The 23324-nt window shown below is 40.2% G+C and overlaps 1 protein-coding gene across 2 annotated transcripts; it reads left to right on the top strand.

The window, feature by feature from the left end:
- Window positions 1-459: 459 nt before the first annotated feature.
- On the top strand, window positions 460-22606 carry chkb (choline kinase beta). Of its 2 annotated transcripts, none has more exons than XM_080027186.1 (11): window positions 460-984; window positions 1546-1621; window positions 1917-2030; window positions 2291-2424; window positions 2514-2618; window positions 6670-6728; window positions 9166-9253; window positions 9424-9532; window positions 21144-21244; window positions 21325-21406; window positions 21518-22606. In XM_080027186.1, the coding sequence occupies exons 1-11, from the start codon at window positions 482-484 to the stop codon at window positions 21572-21574; spliced, it is 1428 nt and encodes a 475-aa protein (XP_079883312.1). In that variant the 5' UTR covers window positions 460-481; the 3' UTR covers window positions 21575-22606. The 2 variants fall into 2 exon arrangements, with proteins under 2 accessions (XP_079883312.1, XP_079883311.1); XM_080027185.1 differs by having other exon boundaries at window positions 1513-1621.
- Window positions 22607-23324: the final 718 nt, after the last annotated feature.

The raw sequence follows: 23324 nt of genomic DNA, 5'->3' as shown, positions 1-23324 counted from the left end.
AGCCTATATTGTACAGCACTTTGAGCTGCATTTCTTGTAGGAAAGGTACAATACAAATAATGTGTATTATTACTATTATTTAGTAGTAGTAGCCTAGTAGTAGTAGGCTAGTAGCTAGTAATACCAGTAGGGTATTATTCTTAGGCTTATCAATAGTCACAAGCAACAAAAAGATTAGAGCAAAAAATCGTACGAATAACCTGGAAAAGTTCATTCAGAGAATCACTAAAGCTTTATCAGAAAAGCATAAGCAAAATATAAACACTTCATTTCCCAGATACCATCAGCATGAGGGGAACTGACGTGCACAGTTCCCACCACCTAGCGACGACCAATGAGCTTGACTTGTGAACACCAAAAGGAATTGTGATTGGACGTTGAAAAAGCCAGTCGCTGCGCCTACGAGGAAGTTAAAAGTATTCTGATTATTTCATGGTCACTAGCTATAGCTCTCATGCTCTTAACCCATTAATCGCCCTCCATGCGTCTCAGAGCTACCAGCTATGTTTGGCTCTTCCGGTTAAGCAGCTTTACCGGTGAACTGCGTTGGTCAGTCAGTCCCTCCTGCCGTTCCAGACCAACGGCGACATACAACACCAGTCTGCCTCTACTCTTCGCCCGGAAACTCACGATGAAGTCTAGTAAGAATGTAACCGACGGCAATGATGCCTTAGGCAAAGCAGATAGATCGGGTCCGGGGCTTTCCAGCAAAATCCCTACTGTCACAACAGAAGACACGGGTCCTCCGCTGGAGAAGAAGCGAATGGGGAGCACGCTGCTCGTTAGTGAGAGAAACCTCAAGACCCCGAGTCCCCTGTTCGGGGCCAACGGGGATGACGACTCGGAGGCAGAGGCTTTCCGGGATGGGAGAACCGAGGAGGTGGACCGGGACACCAGGGGCAGGGCGTTTGCCTGGTGCAAAGACTTTCTGTCAGGCTCCTGGAAGACCATCAGAGAGGAGGATTTCCAAATCAGTATAGTCAGGTAGGCTACATCTTGTCCACTAGACCAGGCTATAGCTGCACTTCCGATGAGGATACAATGTTTTTGTTATAGCCTAATCACAGGCTGGGCTACTGGCATATCATAAATCAGTTGCAGCAGTTTGCAGCACATTTTATACATTACCCTCACGTGTAGAAGCCACTGTAGTAGGCCATGTCCATGGCGTCATCAGTAAAGACTTTATATTGGCCAAAATTCACTTCGCCCTCTGTAATTCCTTTTATTTCTAGTGGCAGTGGACCTAAGGAACCTATTGACTTTGCCATCCAAGCTGAACACTATTTTCAACTGCTAGAATAGGTCGTAGATAGCAAAGTTGTTTATTTCGGTAGCCTATGTGTTTACACCCTATCTCTTTTGAACTGTCTGAAGTGGACAATATATTCTGGTGCACGGCATAAAAGTATTATAGACAAAATCATATAATGTGTGGTCTCACATGTCTGGATTATGTGGGATTGCGTTAATTTTGCTCAGACGTGACAACACTATGTTATTGTTTTGTAGTGGTGGATTGAGTAATCTGCTGTACCTGTGTAGCTTACCTGACCATGTGCACTCAGCGGGAGAGGAACCTCGAGAGGTGCTCCTTCGAGTCTATGGGGCAATCTTACAGGTTGGTCCTGTGTGTGTGTGTGTGTGTGTGTGTGTGTGTGTGTGTGTGTGTGTGTGTGTGTGTGTGTGTGTGTGTGTGTGTGTGTGTGTGTGTGTGTGTGTGTGTGTGTGTGTGTGTGTGTGTGTGTGTGTGTGTGTGTGTGTGTGGGGGGGGGGGGGGGGGCTGGCTGGCTGCTGCATACTTAATTATCATTGTTGTCAATCTACTGTAGCAGCTGTTATTGTGCTTAACATGGAATTGTGAACTGAACTAAAAAAAACATTGAATTGTGTCTTACTGTCCGTGTGTGATGCAGGGAGTGGACTCTCTGGTACTGGAGAGCGTGATGTTTGCCATCCTGGCCGAACGAACTCTAGGGCCAAAACTTTACGGCATCTTCCCTCAGGGACGCTTGGAACAGTACCTTCCGGTATTACGCACACATACACACAATGCGTGTCTCTATAATGTTAAACTATAATGTGTGGGTTCTATTCAACAATTTTTAGCTGTAATTACATTCAAGACTATTATCAATCGTAAGAAATATTGAATAGTACTCTCTCAGTTGCCTATTTAACGCCATCATTTTAGTAGAAATGTAAATGACCAAGTAACTTGCCTTAGTTCTTAATGGGGGAGGAAGCACTACTAGAAGTAGTCATTTTCCGTGTGTCTGTTTTTTTCCAGAATAAACGCATGCGCACAGAACAACTTTCAGATCCAAGCATCTCAGCTGAGATTGCCACCAAGTTGTCACGTTTCCATCAAATGCTCATGCCTTTCAACAAAGAGCCCAAGTGGCTATTTGGGACCATTGACAAGTAAGGAGGACACCTCGATATCACACTATTCCTCTTCCTAAAAATGTCTGTTGTTAAATAAATAAAACCTCTGTCTGTTTCCTTTTCAGATACATGGATCAAGTGATGAAGCTTACTTTTGTACGTGAGGCACATGTGAAGAAGTACAAGAAGCTGATGAAGTTGGACCTGCCTGCCGAGCTGGAGAGCCTTCGGTGAGTTGAGGCACATACTTCAAATGGCGGTCTGCTGTATGATGTATGGAGTGAGTTAATTTAAAAAGACGGTTAACATAAAGCCATGGAGTAGTGTGTGGCAGGGTTTAATGTGAAACTAGGTTGAAACCTCTAGTGTCCGAGCTTTCCTGTCTGTTTCGAAATTACTTTGAAGGCAAGTAGAAGAACAATTATGCTATCGTTATTAGGGGTGTGAACGTTTACAAAAATGTCTAACCGTGTAGGGGAGACCGGGGTAAGTAGGCACACTTTTTACTCTAGTGAGAATTGCTCATCACCTAAACATCTTTCAATAATCATTCCTACATTAAATTGAAGCTTTAGGTGTTGGCTTGAAATGTGAACCCCTCACTTTTTCTAACTTATTGTAATAAAGAAGAAATTTACCATCAAAGACACTCTAACACATTTTGCCAACCAACCCCATCAAGTTAACATGACTCTGGTCTTGACGCTGACCCTTCATCTTCATCTTCCTCCTTGCTGCTGGTGGATGCTTTCATCCAGGAGAGCAGAGAGCTGCTCCCTTGGGCTGCCTGCTGTAGCTCCCTTTCTTTTGCCTTTTTAACCTCTCCTTTCTAGGCATTATAATGCAATTTGTAAATAAAAAGAGACCAACCATATAAAATAAGACTGCTTGGTTACATTACAACCAGGCACAAGGCTACATTATCTGCAGGCAATTGGGAATTGCCTGTTTGTCATTTAGCAAATAAATTACTGCATGTGTTAATTATATAGCCTAAAGTAAACCTAAACAACACTAAATATTCAGCATACTGATAGATTAACATGCTGTACCAGTGACAAACTCCGCCGACATTAGTTGTGTTCATCACGTCATATCTATTTATTTTTTTTGGGCTAGCTTGTTAAGCAGGACAGTCGGCTAATTTATGCTCAGCTGTGTGGCGCTGCATGATAGAGGCTACTTTAAAACAGAGACAAATAAATGCAAGTTATAGCTTGGCAACTGAGGCTTAGGGGGCAAACAATACACTCTTGACTCCATTCAATGTATGTGTTACCTCGCTGGTGGGGCAGGGCAGGCCGGGGAGTAGGTGTGTGTGTGCAGCAGCTGTGAACTGCTGCGGCAACGCGCCTCCGTGTGTGTCCACTCTGCGCGTTCACGTTGAAGTGTGTGCGGAGGAGGAGGAAGGGGGGCATATTTAGGGGCACTTTACACAACAACACGAAACGGTGCAAACGCGGAAAAATTCCCACGGTTGCACTATATCATTTACAGAAAAACAGCAAACGCAGGCATGAAACCGCAGGTTTTTGAGATCACCTCCCAGGGAGGATTTTTTGGAAAACTTAACGGTTTTGGTTTCCTGTAAACACCGAAACCATTTCCCCTGATAACGCTGACGACACGGCTCCACCCTCACACATGCGTAGTCTATAACATTTGCTGTCAAAATACCCACAACACAAGCGAGTTATAAAGTTAGAAGACAACATGAACGGTGTCTCCACGGCACCATCACTGTGATCAGCAGAGAGTGACGTGCAGCGCTAAAATATAGGCTAACACTCGCCAATTTAGTCCAAGCGATTACCGCAGTAAGTTATTGAGACCACCCGCCACTTTGGCTGGGGAAAGATTTGTGCTCTGCCTGTTTTTCTAGCTAAATAAACGTGTGTCACTTCTATATGCCAGGGACACGGCTCTCTCTACATTAAAAACACTATCAGCGTGCAGCGGTTAAGTTAGGCTACTGTTCAACAAAAGGAGCATTAAGGCTACGGCTTCACAGTAAAAGCATTTCACTGGCTAAACATTAATAGCATTTCACTGGACACACGTGAGTTGACTTTTATTTTGAAGTACGCCTAACAGGAAGGTATCCGCTCACGAAGCCCCTTCACTATCAGCAAGTCCCCTGTTTTTACGAGTTCAATGCGGTGAAATAAGAGGATAGAAAGCTTGTCTTTTACAATATTTGTAACCCCAAGCTTACACCAACTGCTTTATGAACATTAGTGGCATTAATTTTCGGTTACAGTAAGGTTTTATGCATCAAATTGTACCGGAAGAGCTATCTACTAGGCTGTGTCACCGCTGACTATTGGCTTGGCATGGCTGTTACACTGCTACTACAGCGATTTCGGCCCGTTTCCTCTGAAAACATGTGTACGGGTGAAGATGTCAGATAAATTGTGTCTGAACGGGTTTTTTTTTTAAACCAAAAACTGGAAAACTGTCACGTTTTCACCGTGTAAAGTGCCCCTTATTGGGGCATTATTGTCAAACGTTTTTAATCGTTGAGCATTTATAGATGATAATGTCGGCATGGGCCACATACACTGTTTTTATTTTTTATTTTTTATTTTTTCAAAAGGGCACTTGATTGGGCCAGGGGAAAAGGGCAGGTGCTTCAGCACCACTTCAGGTCTACCTGTGCACGCCACTGTACACGTGCACACCCCTAATCGTTATTGCTTCAGCCAAGTGCCAGCTGGACGTTGTTGAGTCAGAGCCATCTCATCATATTAACTACTGTAGTTTCCAGCAAGAGTGTAGGTGGTGTGACATGTATTGCCTTTCCAACTGTTCACATTTAAGAGCCACCGCCTAAATACTCAATCATGTTTGAACAATCATTGCCTCCCTGATGAATCAAACGATGAATTAAACAATTAAATGGCTGGGTGAACACATCAGGTTTTAAAAAAACAAATGTGCAGCAAATTAGGAGTCCTGTCTTCTAGCTTGTGCTTGGTCATATTCACTTTTATACATCCAACATGTTAGGTAGTTACAAAAAAAACCTTAAGACATGACGGGATCTATTTTTGACAACCACTCACAGTACAAAACACACCTATCTGGATTAACACAGGTGTATGATGATAAATTAGATTGAGGATGCAATTTAGTTTGATATGGTAAAATTCTAACTGCTATCAAAAAGGTACACATATTAAAGCAAGCACACAATGTCCTCACCCCAAGACAGGATGAGACTAGTAATAACATGTTTTCAGGTGTTAAAGATCATGCTGTACAATAGCAGTAAAATTAGATAGTGTATTGATATGGTAAGATTGTGTCAGGCTAATTTAATCTCTGGGACAGGGCTAGCTGTATTTTTGTTTCCAGTCTAATGGCCGACCTTTGTCCCAGTGCCTCCACGACTTCACTGCAGAGTCCTCCTGTTAGTCCTATTCTCTATGTTTATCTATAAACATGTGTGTTATTCTGCGCATATGAACTATTCACACTGAAAGGTCCTCTGTCCTGCCTCATGTATCTAGCTTGCACGGACATAAGACTTCAAGGTCCTATGATAATGTTCTTAGCTTGTTCTAGGCAGTTCAGTCAATATGTCTTGTTGATTTTTTTTTAACACTTTCAGGAATTATCCCCTCAGAAAACTAGTTTTATAACGATTAATCAACGAAATAATTTTGAGATTGGGGCAAAACAAGCTTTGTCAGTAAGGTGACACTTTTGGCTGTGGGTGACTGCGTCTGCCTTTTTCCACTATTTGCAGAATAATTCATTATTAATATTAATTTGATTAAGAAAATCGTCAGTAGTTTTATCAATAACTAAAGTAATCATTGTGACAGTCATCTATAAAATGGTTTTAATTTTGTTTTGTTTTTCATAAATGGATGAATAATAATAATCTAATGATATGATGTATTTTAATAGTAATAGTCACAGGGGACATTTTCCTGTATCAGTACATTTACTTAAGTTACTGTAAGTAAATGTTTCTGATTTTAGTTACAGTAGTTATCATTACATAAGTTTTAGATTTACTTGTCACAGAGTTTTTCTATGGGCTAGTATTAGTACTTAAACAAAGGATTTGAATACTTCCCCCACCAGTTTTTATAACTAAGAGTGGACTTTGAATGAATGTGATGTAATGCAGCCTGTTTTATTATTTGTTCTGTGATTATTATCAAAACAGTGAGCATTGGAGATAACACTGTATGTCACGCTGACAAACTGTTTGTCTTCTCCTTTCTGTCATAACCCACTCTGTGCATATGGCTCTTGTCTCCACGACAGCCAGTTACTGGCAGCAACTCCATCTCCAGTGGTGTTCTGCCACAATGACGTCCAGGAAGGTAAGCATGCGTCCGGGGCTCACATTACCCTCTTACCCTCACTCCAGTAGTTTGGGCCTATTGATCAACCCTCTGCACTGTCACATTGCATAAGAGAGTAGTATATTACATAGGTCAAAGGAATGCCATGGCACGGTTATTAATAGGGCCAGCTCACATTCATATGCATCATCCTATAAATGAATATGAGCCTCTGGAATAGATGAGATGACAGTCACACAGATTTATATTTCTTATGAATGGGACTGTTTCGCAGAACAGGCAATGAACTAAACTGAACTAGCATACTGTATGTATGTGGAGACTTGACCCTTTTAACTCTGTACAAGCCTGTCAAGTTCTTAACATTTCTTCATGAACCTGGCTTTGTGCCCTGATGCTGTCATAGTGAAACAGAAATATACAGTCATATGAAAAAGTTTGGGAACCCCTCTCAGCCGGCATTATAATTGACTCTGCTTTCACAAAAAAAAATATAAAAGTGGTATGTCTTTAATTTACCAGGAACAGCTAAGTACTGGGATGTTTTCCAAACAAAGATTTTTTGAAAAGCAGTATTTGGTTGTATGAAATAAAATAAAATGTGAAAAATTGGCTGTGCAAAAATATGGGTACCCTTGTGGTTTTGTTGATTTTAATGCCTGTAACAGCATGTAAAACTGATGAATTTAAACACAAAGTTGGTTGGATTATGTTGTTAAGCCTTGAACCTCATAGAAATGTCTGTTTAATCATGAGAAAATGTATTTTAGGTGCCTAAATGCAAGTTGCACTTCTCTTTGACTCTCTGCTGAAGTGAGACAGAATGGGATCATCAAAACAGCTCCCAAAAGATCTGAAAAACAAAGATTGTTCATTGTCATGGTTTAGGGGAAGGCTACAAGAAGCTTTCCCAAAGGTTTCAATTGTCAATTTCGACTGTAGGGAACGTTTTTAGGAAATGGAAGGACACAGGCACAGTGGCAGTTAAACCCAGGCATGGCAGACCAAGAAAAAAACAGGAGCGGCATAGGTGGAGGATTGTGAGAATGGTTGCACACAACCCACAGATCACCTCCAAAGACCTGCAAGAACATCTGGCTGCAGATTGTGTATCTGTACATCGTTCAACAATTCAGCGCAATTTGCACCAAAACATCTGCTTTTTATAAAGACCAAATAACTTAATTTTTGTCTCATCAGTCCAAAGCATTTTCTTCCAATATGAATCTGGCTTGTCTAAATGAGCTTTTGCATACTCCATGCAACTGTATCTGTGGCGTGGGCACAGAAAGGGCTTCCTTCTCATCACCTGGCCATACAGATGTTTTGGTGCAAATTGCACTGATTTGTTGAACCATGTACAGATACACAATCTGCAGCCAGATGTTCTTGCAGGTCTTTGGAGGTGATCTTTGGGTTGTGTGCAACCATTCTCACAATCCGCCGCATATGCCGCTCTTGTACCTTTCTTGGTCTGCTAGACCTGGATTTAACTGCCACTGTGCCTGTGTCCTTCAATTCCCTGACAACGTTCCTTACAGTAGAAATTGACAATTGAAACCTTTGGGAAAGCTTCTTGTAGCCTTCCCCTAAACCATGATAATGAATAATCTTTGTTTTTAAGATCTTTTGGGAGCAGTTTTGATGATCCCTTTCTGTCTCACTTCAGCAGAGAGTCAAAGAGAAGTGCAACTTGCATTTAGGCACCTAAAATACATTTTCTCATGATTAAACAGACATTTCTATGAGGTTCAAGGCTTAACAACATAATCCAACCAACTTTGTGTTTAAATTCATCAGTTTTACATGCTGTTACAGGCATTCAAATCAACAAAACCACAAGGGTACCCATATTTTTGCACAGCCAGTTTTTCACATTTTATTTTATTTCATACAACCAAATACTGCTTTTCAAAAAATCTTTGTTTGGAAAACATCCCAGTACTTAGCTATTTCTGGTAAATTAAAGACATACCACTTTTATATTTTTTTTGTGAAAGCAGAGTCAATTATAATGCCGGCTGAGAGGGGTTCCCAAACTTTTTCATATGACTGTAAGTTTATCACATTTTTGGAAGCACACAAATATAATCATTCTATGCTATTATGTTTAGATTTTAATTCAAATTAAGGGGCCAGACCCCTGAACAAAAGTACATTTGTACATATCCACATACTTTTGGTGATATTGGTTACACTTGGTTTATTTGTGAAAAACTTTGAAATAGTCTCAAAGTTCTAGAAATGTTTTGCCGCTCACCTATACACACACACACACACACACACACACACACACACACACACACACACACACACACACACACACACACACATACAAATACACCAATGGCAGTAGGTTACCAGGCAGGGGTGCTGGCCAATCATTAGGACCAATTTGGGCTCCAGTGTTTTCCCAGGCGGTGGTTTTCACCCTTCTTGTTTTTGCCGCTTGCAGGTAATATTTTAATGCTGGATGACAGGGACCCCAGCTCAACAGATCGACTCATGCTGATCGACTTTGAGTACAGCAGCTACAATTACAGGTAAATTGTGAACTGAAATATATTTAGTGTAAAGGGATTAGTAAAATTTTTGGCAAATCAAATGAGGCAACAGTATGTATACAGTTTACTTGGAAATGAATCAATTGTGCTCCCAATTTGGATTGTGCCTGTTTATTAATATACATTATGTTCTATTTTCTTTTCTCTAGGGGTTTTGACTTTGGTAACCATTTCTGTGAATGGATGTACGATTACACCTATAACCAGTGGCCCTTCTACAAAGCCACTCCAAAGAACTATCCCACCAGAGAGCAGCAGGTGAGTCCAAACCTCCTTGCCCTTAATCCATTAAAGCAGGGGTGTCAAACTCATTTTCACAAAGGGCCACTCTACGACATGATAATCGCACTAAGGGCCAGACATGTCTTTTACTGACATGCCTTCTTTTTAATGCAAAAATAAAACAACATATCTAGGTATATAATCTGCGTACATACAGGGGCATAGTCTAGGTTTCGTTAAAGACATTTTTGAGCGTCAAACTCTTAATTTCCTGCATTCTGGTGGATTTTTATCCACCAATCTGTGCCTTTTCTGCATCAATTTATGGTGGAAATGTTTTTATTTTTGTAAAGGAAAGACAACATTCAGGTTCCTGGTGAAACAATTATAAGGAATATAATGCAGTAGGGCTCTCAGGCATTCTGGATTGAGCCACAATATTTATTCTCCTGGATTTTTCAAAACTTTCTGCACATTCAAAACATATCATGTTTTTTTTTAATTTTTTTTATAGGAACCATGACTCAGCACCGTTGTTAACTATTTATGACACTTTACATTGGTAATGAAATGCCAAGGCACCATTGGAAACTAAAGGGGTGGCCTATCAGCGGCTTGCTAACGTTAGCTAGTTGGCTATATTGTAACTTAAGGCAGAAGTTAGAAACCAGATAATGTTAGCATTCATCCTTAGACACTTGACACAATCAATCATCAATGTGCTATTTAGCCACATAGATTGGCCTATTTACAGCCCTCAGAAAACTGACATATTTTCTTAGATGCAAGTTCATCAATTCATGGCATAAAATCCTGAGCTGTGGAACTTTCAGCAGACATTCCTAGCAGCAAGCTACTCGACTGTCCTAACGGTTGGGAGCGTGTGCGACGTGCGGATAAGGCACAGACAGGCTCTGCATGAAGAATAAAATAAAATAAAATAAACGCCCGCGGGCCTTGAGTTTGACACATGTGCATTAAAGCCCAAGGCCACCTAAAAAGAAATATCTTTAAAACATAGCATTGTTTCAAAGCAACCTCCCAAAACCTGAGTAAAAAAAATAATAAAAATGCATAGAATTAGCCTGGAAATCCAGACCCTCAAAATACCTTCCCAACTCAAGGGAATTGGAAATACAGTGGTAATACATTAAAAAAATACCACTGCACGCAATTGGATAGCACTACGACCAATCAGAGCAATGAACAAGGTGACGTATTAAGTCCCGTTTGTTTAGCGAACAGCGGGGTTATCTGGTAAAGTAAACTGTTTGCCGTGGTCGGTCGGCAAAACCGAACATTGTTCTTTCTTGCTAATGAAAGATTTGAGTGCCGTCTTCCAAATCGTTAAATCATGGTTGTTTTCATGCCCAGCACTGTCGTCATCCGGTTATGTCCGCCCCAGAGCCCCATACATAGGGCTCTGGCCCGCCCATATCAGATAAATTAGATTGGTAAGTCAGAATTTTCCGACATAGTTAATGAGCTCAAATGGATCTTGTCCAGACCAACACGCTGAGCAATTTATTTTTTTTGCCAGCGGCAGGTCTAGATTTCCAGACTAGCACAGAATGTCAAAGTTGACTTAATTAGTTTTTTCTCAACCTCTGTAGCAGATAGAACCATTTGCCCAAACTGTTTATCACTATCTTTGCCCTATAATTCATGAAGATTATTTTTTTAAATCAATAAATATAAAAAAAGCCTCTGTAGCAGATGAAGACATGAAAAAAATATTAAACTGTTAACCCACTGTGAATCACTTTTTCTTTTTTTCTGCCCCGTCGGTTTCATTGAAAAGAAAAAAAATGTCAATAAGTCGATCGATTTCTACAGATTCATGCCTCCTCCTATAGGCTACGTCAACTAGCGAAATAATGATCACATCCCTAGATTTGAAGGTTTTATTGTTTCTTTATGTATTTAGGGTTGCTATGTAGTTGTAGGCTATGTTCAAAATAAATGAAAAACTGCAAAAGCCACATTCTGTATTCGGCCTTTGGCCAACTGTTTCCTTATTTTCGGTTTCGGACAAAAAATTTAATTTCGGTACAGCTCAAATTGAGAGGTATTATTACCGTATGACTAATTTTTTTAAAGAGATGTGTGCCTTTTAATAGAGACTTATATGGATCAAATGTTTAAAAAAAAATCCTGACAAAATAAACACAGGTAGGACACTGATAAAATGTTATTGACAGCTTGACATTTGCAACTGACTTATTTATTTAACCTTTATTTATCCTCGAGAGATCAATTGACGGTCGACCCTCATTTTCAATGAGCAAAGTCAAACAAATGCAAAGACTTACCAATGGAGTTGGTGCTGGTTGAATAGTTAACAATTGTAATACCTTTTAGCATCAATAAATAGACAGCAAACAATGTTTGTACAAGAAAACAAATAAAAGAGCTATTAAAAGAATGTCATTTTAGCTGGATTCCTAGCTCAATTACTCCTTTGCAAAGAAGAGTAGTGCGATAGTTCAGGGGCAAAATCCGGATTTGTCTGTTCAAGTTCAGTTTCTCTACAACTGCTCCCCGGATAGGTTAGTGTGTATGTATCTTATCTGGGTTCGAACGAATGAATCTGCAAATCCAAGTCCGGTGTGGCAGGGTTCACTGCTGGCCACGCCGTATCCAACACTATCCAGTGGCATCCACAGTTCTGCTGGGCAAAACACGCCATGAAAATTCGACTTTCTTTCTGGGATCTCACAACAACAACAAAAACCTGCACAAATGGTGCAGAATTTTAAGTTATCTGGTTCTATTCTGTATCAAACAGTAGATTTTACTCTTCATCTATCTCACAATGTATAACCAAAAACCAAGGATATACTTCTGAATACAATGAAATTAATTGTCATGTATCATAACAAATAGTATTTTAAACAACAAAGATGAAATACTAATCATGAATTACCATTTGTCATTGTATTTATCAAACTATTATTTATCTTTTTAAACTCTTTATATATATTTATAATGTTTTACATTTTAACCATGAACATTTATTAAATCTTGCACTTCACAAGTGCATTTTGACCACCAAAATGAATTAAATCAAACTTGAATTGCTTCAGTATCATCAAAATAAGTGAACCATCATCATGTCTGGGCTGCTCTGCTATGTGCCAACCAGAATGAGCAATTAGCATAGCGATTAGCATTCTCTCGCATTTTTAGCACAATTAGCATAGCAGTATCATTAACCAACTAACCATATGGGTTAGCTACTAGAGTTTAGCATGTAGCTAGCGATTAGCGATCGATTTAGCGATTTATTTAACACTTGAACACAAAACTATTGTGAGTAATAAGAAAACCTTCATATAACTCCTTTTGTTTTTTAAAATAAAGGTAGGATATCTGAACTTAAAACAGCATGTATAGTCTCTTTTCTCTTCACATTATCACAGTAGCTAGCAAACAATACATTAGCATTGGCACATGCAAAACTCAACGAGATTCAAGGTTATAAATAACTCGACAGGAGTATCTTCTTTACGTTCACAGCTCAAGTCTTACTAAAACCACACCTTACTAACGACATTGGGAATATTTATGACTGGATTAATCAAGGTTTTAACACAATTTTATGGCGTTTTATGCGTGGAGATTCTGCTCTGCACGATGCTGTTTACCTAGGTTCTGCCAGGTGCGCTTAATGTGACCCCTGCACAGTGTTGCCAACTCTTCAGTAAGGAAAGTAGCTATTGGCTGTCCAAAAAGTCGCTAGAAGTCGCCAGATGACGTCATCACCTAATTTGCATATTTGTAGATGACGTCATCGCCTAATTTGCATATTTGTAGACAGTGGTTTTATACAGTAATATTTTAATAGATGAGGTTCTAGTGTTATGAACGTGACAATCGCATAAACAACCAACGTGGTAATGTTAAGTCTAGCAGTAATCATACATGCTCATGGTTTAAAAAAGCACTGCATAACATTTTGAATTGCACTACTCGTAGACTGTAGAAGAGGTGGGAAAAGCTGCTAACTGCTAATAGTGATGCTAAAGCCCAGTTCAGACCAAAGATTCGCCTTGCAACTGCTTGCAACTGCAACTCCTTGCGACGAGACCGCCGAAACGTTCTAAAACTGGACCTTGCGATTTGACATGTTAAATCTTCTGCGACGCCTTGCAACGGCTTGCAACGCGCTGCGACGAGCAGTTCACACCGCTGCGATTTATCCCCTGCGACGTTCTAAAACCGTCTCGTCGCAAGCAGTTGCAAGGTGAATCTTTGGTCTGAACTGGGCTTAACGGAACACGAGCGGAGAGGTGTATCTCCTGCTCTGACCGTAGCTGGGAGGGGCTGCTGCGCAAGGACCGGGCCGTCTGTCAATGCTCTGTGACGGGGGACGGGCCGGGAGGCTCCCGCTGCTCGTTGAGAAGCGTTAAAAGTGATATTTGCTTCGGCGAAAAAGTCACCAATAACTCCAGAAAAGAAGCTAGATTTGTCGCTTGTCGCTTTTTTGAAAAAAAGTCGCCAAAGGGGTCTGAAAAGTCGCTAAATCTAGCGACAAAATCGCTAATGGCGCTTTTCCACCGCAAATGTAGCTCGACTCGACTCAACTCGACTCGACTCAACTTGGTTTGGTAGCAGCACGGGTAGTTTTCCACCGCAAATAGTACCTCCTGAACGTGGGCGGGGTCGTCGTAAGGGGCTGAAAGCCTACTCCGGAACAAAGTAGCAGAGCAGAAATTGCGAGCAGTTGTTGCACTATTAACTGAACCAACCGCCAAAAACACGGATGAAAAATGTTTAAGAAATACCTCCCTTGTATCTGTTTGCTAAAAGAAGTAGAAGAATATTGCTACGGGCCATTAAAAGGGATGGTTGTTGTCCCGATGTGTGACTGCCACACAGTCAGCTGTAGGGATGCGTCACGTACATCCCTATGCACGTAAACACGGGCATGATAAAGTTGACTGTTTAGTGCTTGTTTCAGGATACGTGTTTTCAAATGCAAGCCGTGTCTCAGCCTGAATATTTTATTGAGGTAATCAGTTCAGTCCGAGGCTTGTAATGTAATCGCTCGCTATCATGTCTGTCCCAGCTGGCTACTATTAGCCTAGCTGCTAGCTGCCCTACATGTCTCCTCTCGTATGATAAGTAACTTCCCCAACAACCAACACTGGGTGAGCTTAGCGAATATATGGAAAATAAATTCAGATCTGTGATGCAAATCAAATGAAAGAGAGCCAGAGAAGGCTGCACGCGGCGTAAATACACTCAAAAGTCCCGGAGAGTTGGGGAGAATAAACAACAGAATGAAGCCGGTAGTCTCTGGCCACTGATTGGCCAGACAATAGTCTCTGGCCAATCAGTGGCCGGCCGTCTGCCGACGTCACCTTTTAGTATCGGCTCAGCTCGCTTGGAACCTAGAGCGAGGCGATACCAAAAAAGCAGCCGCTACGTGGTACCAGGTACCATGAAATTGCGGTGGAAAAGCCAAAAATGCGAGTTGAGTCGAGTCGAGTCGAGCTGATACCATGCGGTGGAAAAGCGCCATAAGTTGGCAACACTGCCCCTGCAAAATAACGTGGGGTCTTCATGTATCATTTTCTGCTACTGCAATTACACAGTGTCAAGCGCTCTCTACTGGAGAACACATGCAATTACATTTTTAAATAGCAAACGGGGATAGTAGCCCTATATTCCATATGGGTTACAAATGCATCAGACAAAGATGGCATTGGATTTTTCTTACTTGATACTTGATTTTAACTGTTAAAACAGCCTACAAATGATACCAATTTTAGTATCCTATTGGATATGGAGTTGATTAAAAATGATTCAATTTACTTCTCTCTTGGAAGCCCAGGCAGATAATATTTAATACAATGCTAATGTTTGAACCCAAGACCAAGCCCCAACCTTAACGATTTTTACCAGCATCCAATAAGGAAGTGACCAAAATTGTAGTACCTGCCGGTGGCCACTGGGGGTGGTACCAAGACTGAGCAATTTTTCTTTGACTCACTTGTTAGACAGGCCGTTTTCAAAGTCTTATTAAACCTATTTACAGCCTGGTCCACAAAACCATTCTAGTCTGTATGTTTAGGTCATATCTCCATAACAACACTGAGGGGGGTGAATTTTTTTCTAGTAGGCTAGTTTTTATTCTTTTGGAGGTTAAAATGTATTTGCGCGATCTCCCGGTGTACATCCATATTACACTGTGTGCACAATTATTAGGCAAGTTGTATTTTTGAGGATTAATTTTATTATTGAACAACTACAGTGCTCTCGGTCAATCCAAAATGTTAATGAACCTAAACCTGAATGATTAAGAAAGTAAAAGTAAGGTTTTGTCTTTCTTAAAGCGGACCTATGATACTTTTTGACTTTTATGACCTATAAACGTTGTTATGATGATTTATAGTCATGTTTAACCATACTAGATTATCAAATAATGACGTACATGCATTTTGACGTATTCCCTGCTTACCGTCTGGGGTGTCTGTGCAGAGCACGAGACACTATTCTAGCCAGTCGAGAAGTCACGTGTTCAAAGCGGCTTGACGCTTTGTAACTTCGTGACGTCGCATGTAACTTGGTGTCGTCACCACGCGGATGTTTCCATGTATGGTAATGCTGCCACTTTCCTACCGTTTCCTACTCGCGTCTGCCTCGCGCCCTTATAGGTCCATGCTCGCACCTCCCGCCACTGAAAGTGTTCCGGAAGGAAGGTAACCAATCACAACGAAGTTGGGTTTTCAGGAAGGGAGGGGAGGGGGCGGAAATGTCAAAAGCAAAGTGTTTACAGTGCATGATGGATCGCCAAAATAAGAGAAAGAGCTTCCCGAAAATCTACATAGTTTTTTGTGATGTGATTCGTGATAGGTTGCTCTATAGCAGTGTAAAACAAGAAATTAAGACCAGAAAAGTAGTATAATAGGTCCTCTTTAAGAGAATATATATATGTGCAGAATTATTAGGCAACTATTAGTCTGCAGAATTATTATGCAACTTAATGAAAAAACTAAAATTTTTCCATCTCACTTGTTTATTTTCATCTGTTAAAGTGAGAATAATAAAACAACTCAAAATTTACAAATAAACATTTCTGACAGGTTAAAAAAAAAAATCAGTGACCAATATAGCCACCCTTCTTTTCAATAACTGTCGCAGCCGTTTTAATGAGGCTATTGATTTTCTCTTCACATATGCCTGACTTGTTTATTGTTTATGGAAATAGAAATGTTTTAAATGAAAGCTACATTTTTAATTAGTTTAGCATATTATTAATACTGTTTATGCCTAGGCTGCTTTGTTTTGTGATTACCTGTAGAGGTCTGTGGGCGGGCTTTACGCACCGCTCAGGTACTTAGGACAGGTGTGTGTATTGTTTTGATGAAAAACTAAGGCCCTTTCCCAAACGACTCCCTAGGCACTCCCACTCCGTGAGCGAGTGTGACTTGCTGTGGAGTCACCCTCGCGGCTGTGGAGTGCCACTCGATCATTAAGGGCGAGGGTATAACAACGGCGCGGCTTTGGCAAGCCCTCGCCTCTGTCAGACGGAAACAGGAAGACTAACACTAGTTAAACTGTTAAGTCTTTATTTCTCACCCTAAAATAAAATTCCACCACTTTTATATTTGACCTGAAACACTCTTTACATTCATAAGCTACGCATGTGAGAGTAAAATGTAGCATTGAATAAAAACAAACACTCCCATGATTTTTTGGCTGCATAATTAATTTTTTGTTAAACATTTTGTAACTGCATATTCTTAATTTTACCAGCTCAGTCTGTAGTGGAGAAAACGGGTGGGTGTTTTTATCCGCTGTTTAATTATCCTTTTAGTTTACATGCGCAGCAGCATACACAACCAGGGAAAAGAACAATAGTCTGCTAAAGCATGTATTCCACTTGTCATGATACGTTAATCTGCCATTTCGACCCACGAATCGCGGCAGTTAATTAGCGTGCATAAATTATAATGCACTGCAAGGGTGGGTGGTCATAAATAAGAAAAGTCATGCGCTCCAGCTGACTGACGTCACCGCCGCTATTACTAGGCCTACCCCCAGGGCTGTACGCTTATTTTTTCAGGTGGTAGCACTGGTGCTAGCAAGCAAAAAAATTCAGTAGCACAAAAATAAATTTGGTAGCACACAAAGTAGGCTATGATTGAAAACTTGCATAACCTTAACCCTTGCATTTTGCTCTAATTACCTTTGAGCATGTCATCCTGGTCTCATTTGAGATTCACAATTAATATGATATCCTAGTGGGTGCAGTAATAATTGTAGAAAAATTAATAGGGGTGCACTGATTGCGATTTAGAAAAAAGAATCTAACCTGCCAATTGCAATTTTTTGCTGATTCAGAATTATTATTATAATGTCCTTCTGTTAATTAAAACCAAACTTTAAAACATTAAACATAGCCTATTAAATAAATAAGTATACATATTGGTACAATTTAGGATAAATTAAATAGGTTGTTGTGAATGTGTTGGGAGTAGCTTTTCAGTGGCTTATTTAAAACTTTGTAAATAGACTAGGCTACTGTTGACTGCTCTCTGCAGCTGAATGAGTTGCCTTTCAAGCTAGAAAAAAGCGCTAACTTCCTGTTCTTACCGGCTTCAAAATAAAAGTCAACTAACGTTTGGCTAATAACAGGCTTTTAATGTGAAGGCGCACAGGAAATGTTCTGTTTGTACACGAGCTAACTTAACTGCGGTAATGTGCCGTCTCCTTCCGGTAATTGCCGTTGGTGAAGTTTTTATACCTAGAATCGCTGCACCCGCACAGATCCCGAGCACACATCTTTCACCAGCCAAAGTGGAGGGTGGACTCAATAACTTACTTGCCTAAGACTCATTTACCCGCAGTGTTAATGTAGAGCCCTCTAAGCAGTGTTGTGCATCTCTCCTCTGTGTTTCAAAGAGACAGCATCTGCTCATTATCAACCTGTCGCACGAGTGCTAATGGGTTCGTATTCATCATCGCACGTGATCAATTTCAGTAGCAAATGCGATCAAAACTGTCGCACTGTACAGCCCTGCCTACCCCTCATCGGCTTTAACAGTAACACAAATCTTACTAACAATTTAAGGAAACAATAATCACTGTCCCTTATTAACTTGTGGGCATTTTCTTCATCTGCTTCGTTTTATCTTTTATCCACGCCTTGAAAATACACTAACGGTAGACAAGTGGCATAATCAAATCAACAAGTGTAAAACAACATGTTAATTCCGATATTGTAGGCTACCCTCCGGTTCCGTCATTTAGGGCTATGCATAAAAACAATCAATCAAATGTCTGTTTGAGGTAAGAGAACGTTTCATTTATAATTCGGGAAACAAACTCCATGGAACTCTCATTTGTAGGTTTGGCTCCTCCATTCCGGACTTAATTGATTGGCGGACACCTGTGTCAAACGTAGGGCTAAGCCACCATCGATGCAGACTCGGTGATCGAGGGCTTTATCACCCACTCACACTCGAGGCTCTGTGGTTTGGGATGACACTCAATATGGCGGGCCCTCCTCGCGAACGCGCAAACGGAGGGATAGTGGATAGGGATAGGGTGTAGGGGGTGGTTCTAGAAAGGGCCTAAGTGTCAAGGGAAAGAGGCGGTGGGTTAAAAAAGTCATTCGACCGCTTATTTTAGTTCACTCGTTGCCTTCAATGATTTATTCGTTTGCCAGTATATTTTCCTTTATTTAGAAGAAAGTTTTGTTCTTTTTTGAGCTGTAAAATAAATACAATCATTTTTTGAAATCGCGAGTGCTTGAAATTGTTTGGAAGCGAGTCGAGCGACCTCGCCTTCTGTACCCACGGCTGATCGAAGAACAGCCGAGACAATAACTGTCACAAGCCTTCCATTCATGGAGTCTGTCAGTTTCTTGATCTGTTGACGATCAACTTTTTGTGCATCAGCAACCACTGCCTCCCAGACACTGTTCCGAGAGGTGTACTGATTTCCTTCACTGTAAATATCCCGTTTAAGCAGGGCCCACAGGTTCTCAATAGGGTTTAAGTCAGGTGAGGAAGGGAGCCACGTCATTATTTTTTCATCCTTAAGGCCTTTACTGGCTAGCGATGAAGTTGAGTACTTTGATGCATGCGATGGAGCATTGTCCTGCATAAAAATCATGGTCTTCTTGAAAGATGCAGACTTTTTCCTGTACCACTGCTTGAAGAAAGTGTATTCTAAAAACTGGCAGTAGGTTTGGGAGTTGATTTTGAGGCCATCTTCAACCCGAAAAGGTCCAACTAGCTCATCTTTAATAATACCAGCCCATACCATTACCCCACCTCCACCTTGCTGGCGTCTGAGTCAAAGTGGAGCTCTGTGTCCGTTATTGATCCAGCCACGGGCCCATCCATCTGGTCCATCAAGAGTCACTCTCATCTCATCAGTCCATAAAACCTTTGAAAAATCTATCTTCAGATATTTCTTGGCCCAGTCTTGACGTTTCAACTTGTGTGTTTTGTTCAGTGGTGGTCGGGTTTCAGCCTTCCTTACCTTGGCCATGTCTCTAAGCACTGAACACCTTGTACTTCTGAGCACTCCGGGTAGTTTGCAGTTCTGGAATATGGCAGATAATGGATTCCTGGTAGCTTCACGTTTGATTCTTCTCAAATCTTTGGCAGTTAATTTGCGTATTTTTTTCTCAATACGTTTCTTGCGACCCTGTTGGCTATTTGCAACAAAACGTTTCATGGTTCTGTGTAGGGCTGCAACTAACGATTATTTTGATAATCGATTAATCTGTCGATTATGTTCTCGATTAATCGATTAGTGTTTTGGTCCGTAAAATGTCAGAAAATGCTGAAAAATGTTGATCAATTTTCCAAAGCCCATGTTGACGTCCTCAAATGTATAGTTATGTCCAAAACACAAAGATATTTCAGTTTACTGTCATAATAGGATTAAGAAAACAGAAAATATTCACATTTGAGAAGCTGAAATCGGAGAATTTGGAAAATTTTTATAAAAAAATTCCTCAAAACGATTAATCGATTATCAAAATAGTTGGCGATTATTTTAATAATCGATTAATAATCGATTCGTCGATTAATCGTTGCAGCTCTAGTTCTGTGGTCACGCCCCAATATCTTAGCAATTTCAAGAGTGCTCCATCCCTCTAAATGACTTTATGCAATTTTTGATTTTTCAGAGTCCGTTAAATCTCTTTTTTGGCCCATTTTGCCTGAGAAAGAGAAACCGCCTAATAACTATGCACACCTTGATATAGAGTGTTGAACTCCTTAGGCCACACCTTAACTCATTACGCAAATACACATCACCTGGTATGCTTAAATCGAATAAGCACTCAATTGTTTACAGCTTAAAGTTGGAAAATATGCATACAAATTATGATATGGCCAAAATACTCACTTGCCTAATAATTGTGCACACAGTGTATATATTATCTATGCCCAAGACCCAAGGTAATCTACTGAGAGAATATAATTGATGTTACCAGTATTCTAGGTCACACATTGCCATCTAGTGGTAATATGTGTTAATGCAATTTTGAGTTCAAGAGAAGATTTAGTCAAATGCTGCAACAAAAAGTATTACAAAAAGGGCACAAAAACAAACCAACAAATAATAACTTTACTTAACTGATTAAACATTTCCAAAATCCTTTTCCTTTTTATTTCAGCTTCACTTTATCCGAGGCTATTTGACCGAACAGAAAAGATACACTGCAATAACAACGGCCCAGACGCAGATGGAAGAGGACATGATCATTGAAGCAAACAGGTAGCCTAATACACAGAGCTGTTTATGTATAGTTCAGAAATGTTTTGCTTTGTCATCATTGTTCTTCTTTTGGTTTGTAGGTATGCACTTGCGTCACACTTCCTCTGGGGGCTGTGGTCCATCATTCAAGCAAAGCTATCCAAGATTGAGTTTGGATACATGGTGAGGAGAATTTTCTTGTTTTACTGTCTGATATTTATTTCAATGCACACAATAATGTTGCTCACTCCTGTCTCTTGATGTTAAAGTTTAGTAAATAATATTGTCTTGCAGGACTATGCCCAGTGTCGTTTTGACGCCTATTTCAAGCAAAAGAAGCTGTTCTCCTGAGAATCAAAATGTGAAATCTCATTTCTCGTTTGTCCTGAACTCATGTGTCTCTCTGTCGAGTTTCTTTTCCAGCTTTATGTTATTGGAACTCCAGTCCTATGCACCTCAGGCTATGTAAGGCAATGTTAGGTTAAAGCTAGTCATTTACATTTGAAAAGTGCACAATCTAATCCGTCCATTTTATTGAAACATCAGTCCGCAAAGTGTGAAATTGAACTAGAGCTCTATTGCACAGAATGTTGTTTTTTCTAATTTTTTTGAGGGGCTCAGTCAACTTCTGTTCAGCTATTGTAAAGGTTTGTCAGATAATGAATGTCTGTTATGTTCAGACAGTAAATCTTGTTTTTAGCAGTTAATTTGGTTTACTAAACCAATAGTATTGAGTTCAGCGTTGAAGGCTATTGTTTATCTGTTTGCTTCAGTGTTTTTAGTCATTCTACCTCACTACTTTCTTTTTTTAATGACTGTTAATTCTGCTCATTGACTGTATCTTCTTCATACATTATTCTAATCTGTTGTGTTTAAGAAAATGTGAAGATATTCCACCCTTATTTTTTTTGAAGGTCCAGCAAATTATTTTATGAGGGCTATTTTCTAAAGTATGGTTGTAGTCAAGCATACTGTTACCTGTAACCATTACGAGAGCTGTTCTATATATACACACATTAACTTGGAATCTGGCTCATGTATGCGACCACAGCAACCTGAATTAGATTAAATCTGTGTTGTGATAAAGTCACATTGACTTTTCTTTTTAGCTCACTTGAATGTGAAGCCAGGTGTAGACATTCTTTTTCTTTTAAAATGTTTTACACTGTTATTTCCTTCTGTTTAAGTAGACTCTCTCGTGTATTTGAATGAAAGCACTGCTATCAATAACGCCTTCTTTTTGCATGTGGCTGCATCAGTTTACTCATAAGAATAAACAAGAAGATTAACTGTGCCTCATTTACTACCTGTAACAGTTTTTTTACCTGTTAAAAAACATATCTGTATAATGTTGGTCATATGTGTGGGCGTATGAGCATTTAATTTAAGAGAAAATAAACAGATTTGTGTAAAACCTGTGTCAATGCACCACCTTTTTTTTAAATTAATTTACCATGGTATCTTTTTAATTTCAACCAATGTATTGACACATTTTGTGGAACACAAAGTTATTCTCATGTTTCTCTAATATTAGCTAAGTTAATTGAGTGCCTCATGACGACGTCTTGAGCACAGTGACGGAGACCTTTTTCGTCCCAGAGGGTTGACTGTTGCCCCACCTCCATTTGCCAAGAATAGACCAGCCAGAAAGAACTACATTGCTCCATGAACGACGGGAAATGTCCGAATCCGATGGATCTGTTGCGGCACAAACTGGAATTCGGAAGTGGAAGAATTAGTCTTGCTGTGCAGCCGGTACTCTGAACTGTTTTTCACTGTGACAGGCTGCTTCTGTTAGGAGGTGGGCTCTTAAATCTTTGCCCCCAGCTGTCGCACTGTTTGCACGTGACTTTGAGAGCTGCAGCAGGGGGGAAATTAGACTAGCCGGTTCTGCTTGGACTAAACTGAGAGTTAGCTTTTTAGTTTTTTTTCTCCGCTGCAGTGTTCTGTTTGGGATTCTTCATTCAGGGAGATTGTCTTCCCTTATTTGGAGAACAGAGCTATTCTGTTGGAGCATTGACTGTGGGAGAGTAACATAAAATCTATAGACCTTAAGAGCTTCAACAAACAAGTAACATGGCACAGATATTTGTAAAAACTA

The sequence above is a fragment of the Ammodytes marinus genome, assembly GCF_949987685.1.
Source record: "Ammodytes marinus genome assembly, chromosome: 5".
Lineage (NCBI taxonomy): Eukaryota > Metazoa > Chordata > Actinopteri > Uranoscopiformes > Ammodytidae > Ammodytes > Ammodytes marinus.
The sequence above is the reverse complement of the archived record's forward strand: the minus strand, read 5'-3'. Positions and strand labels throughout refer to the sequence as shown.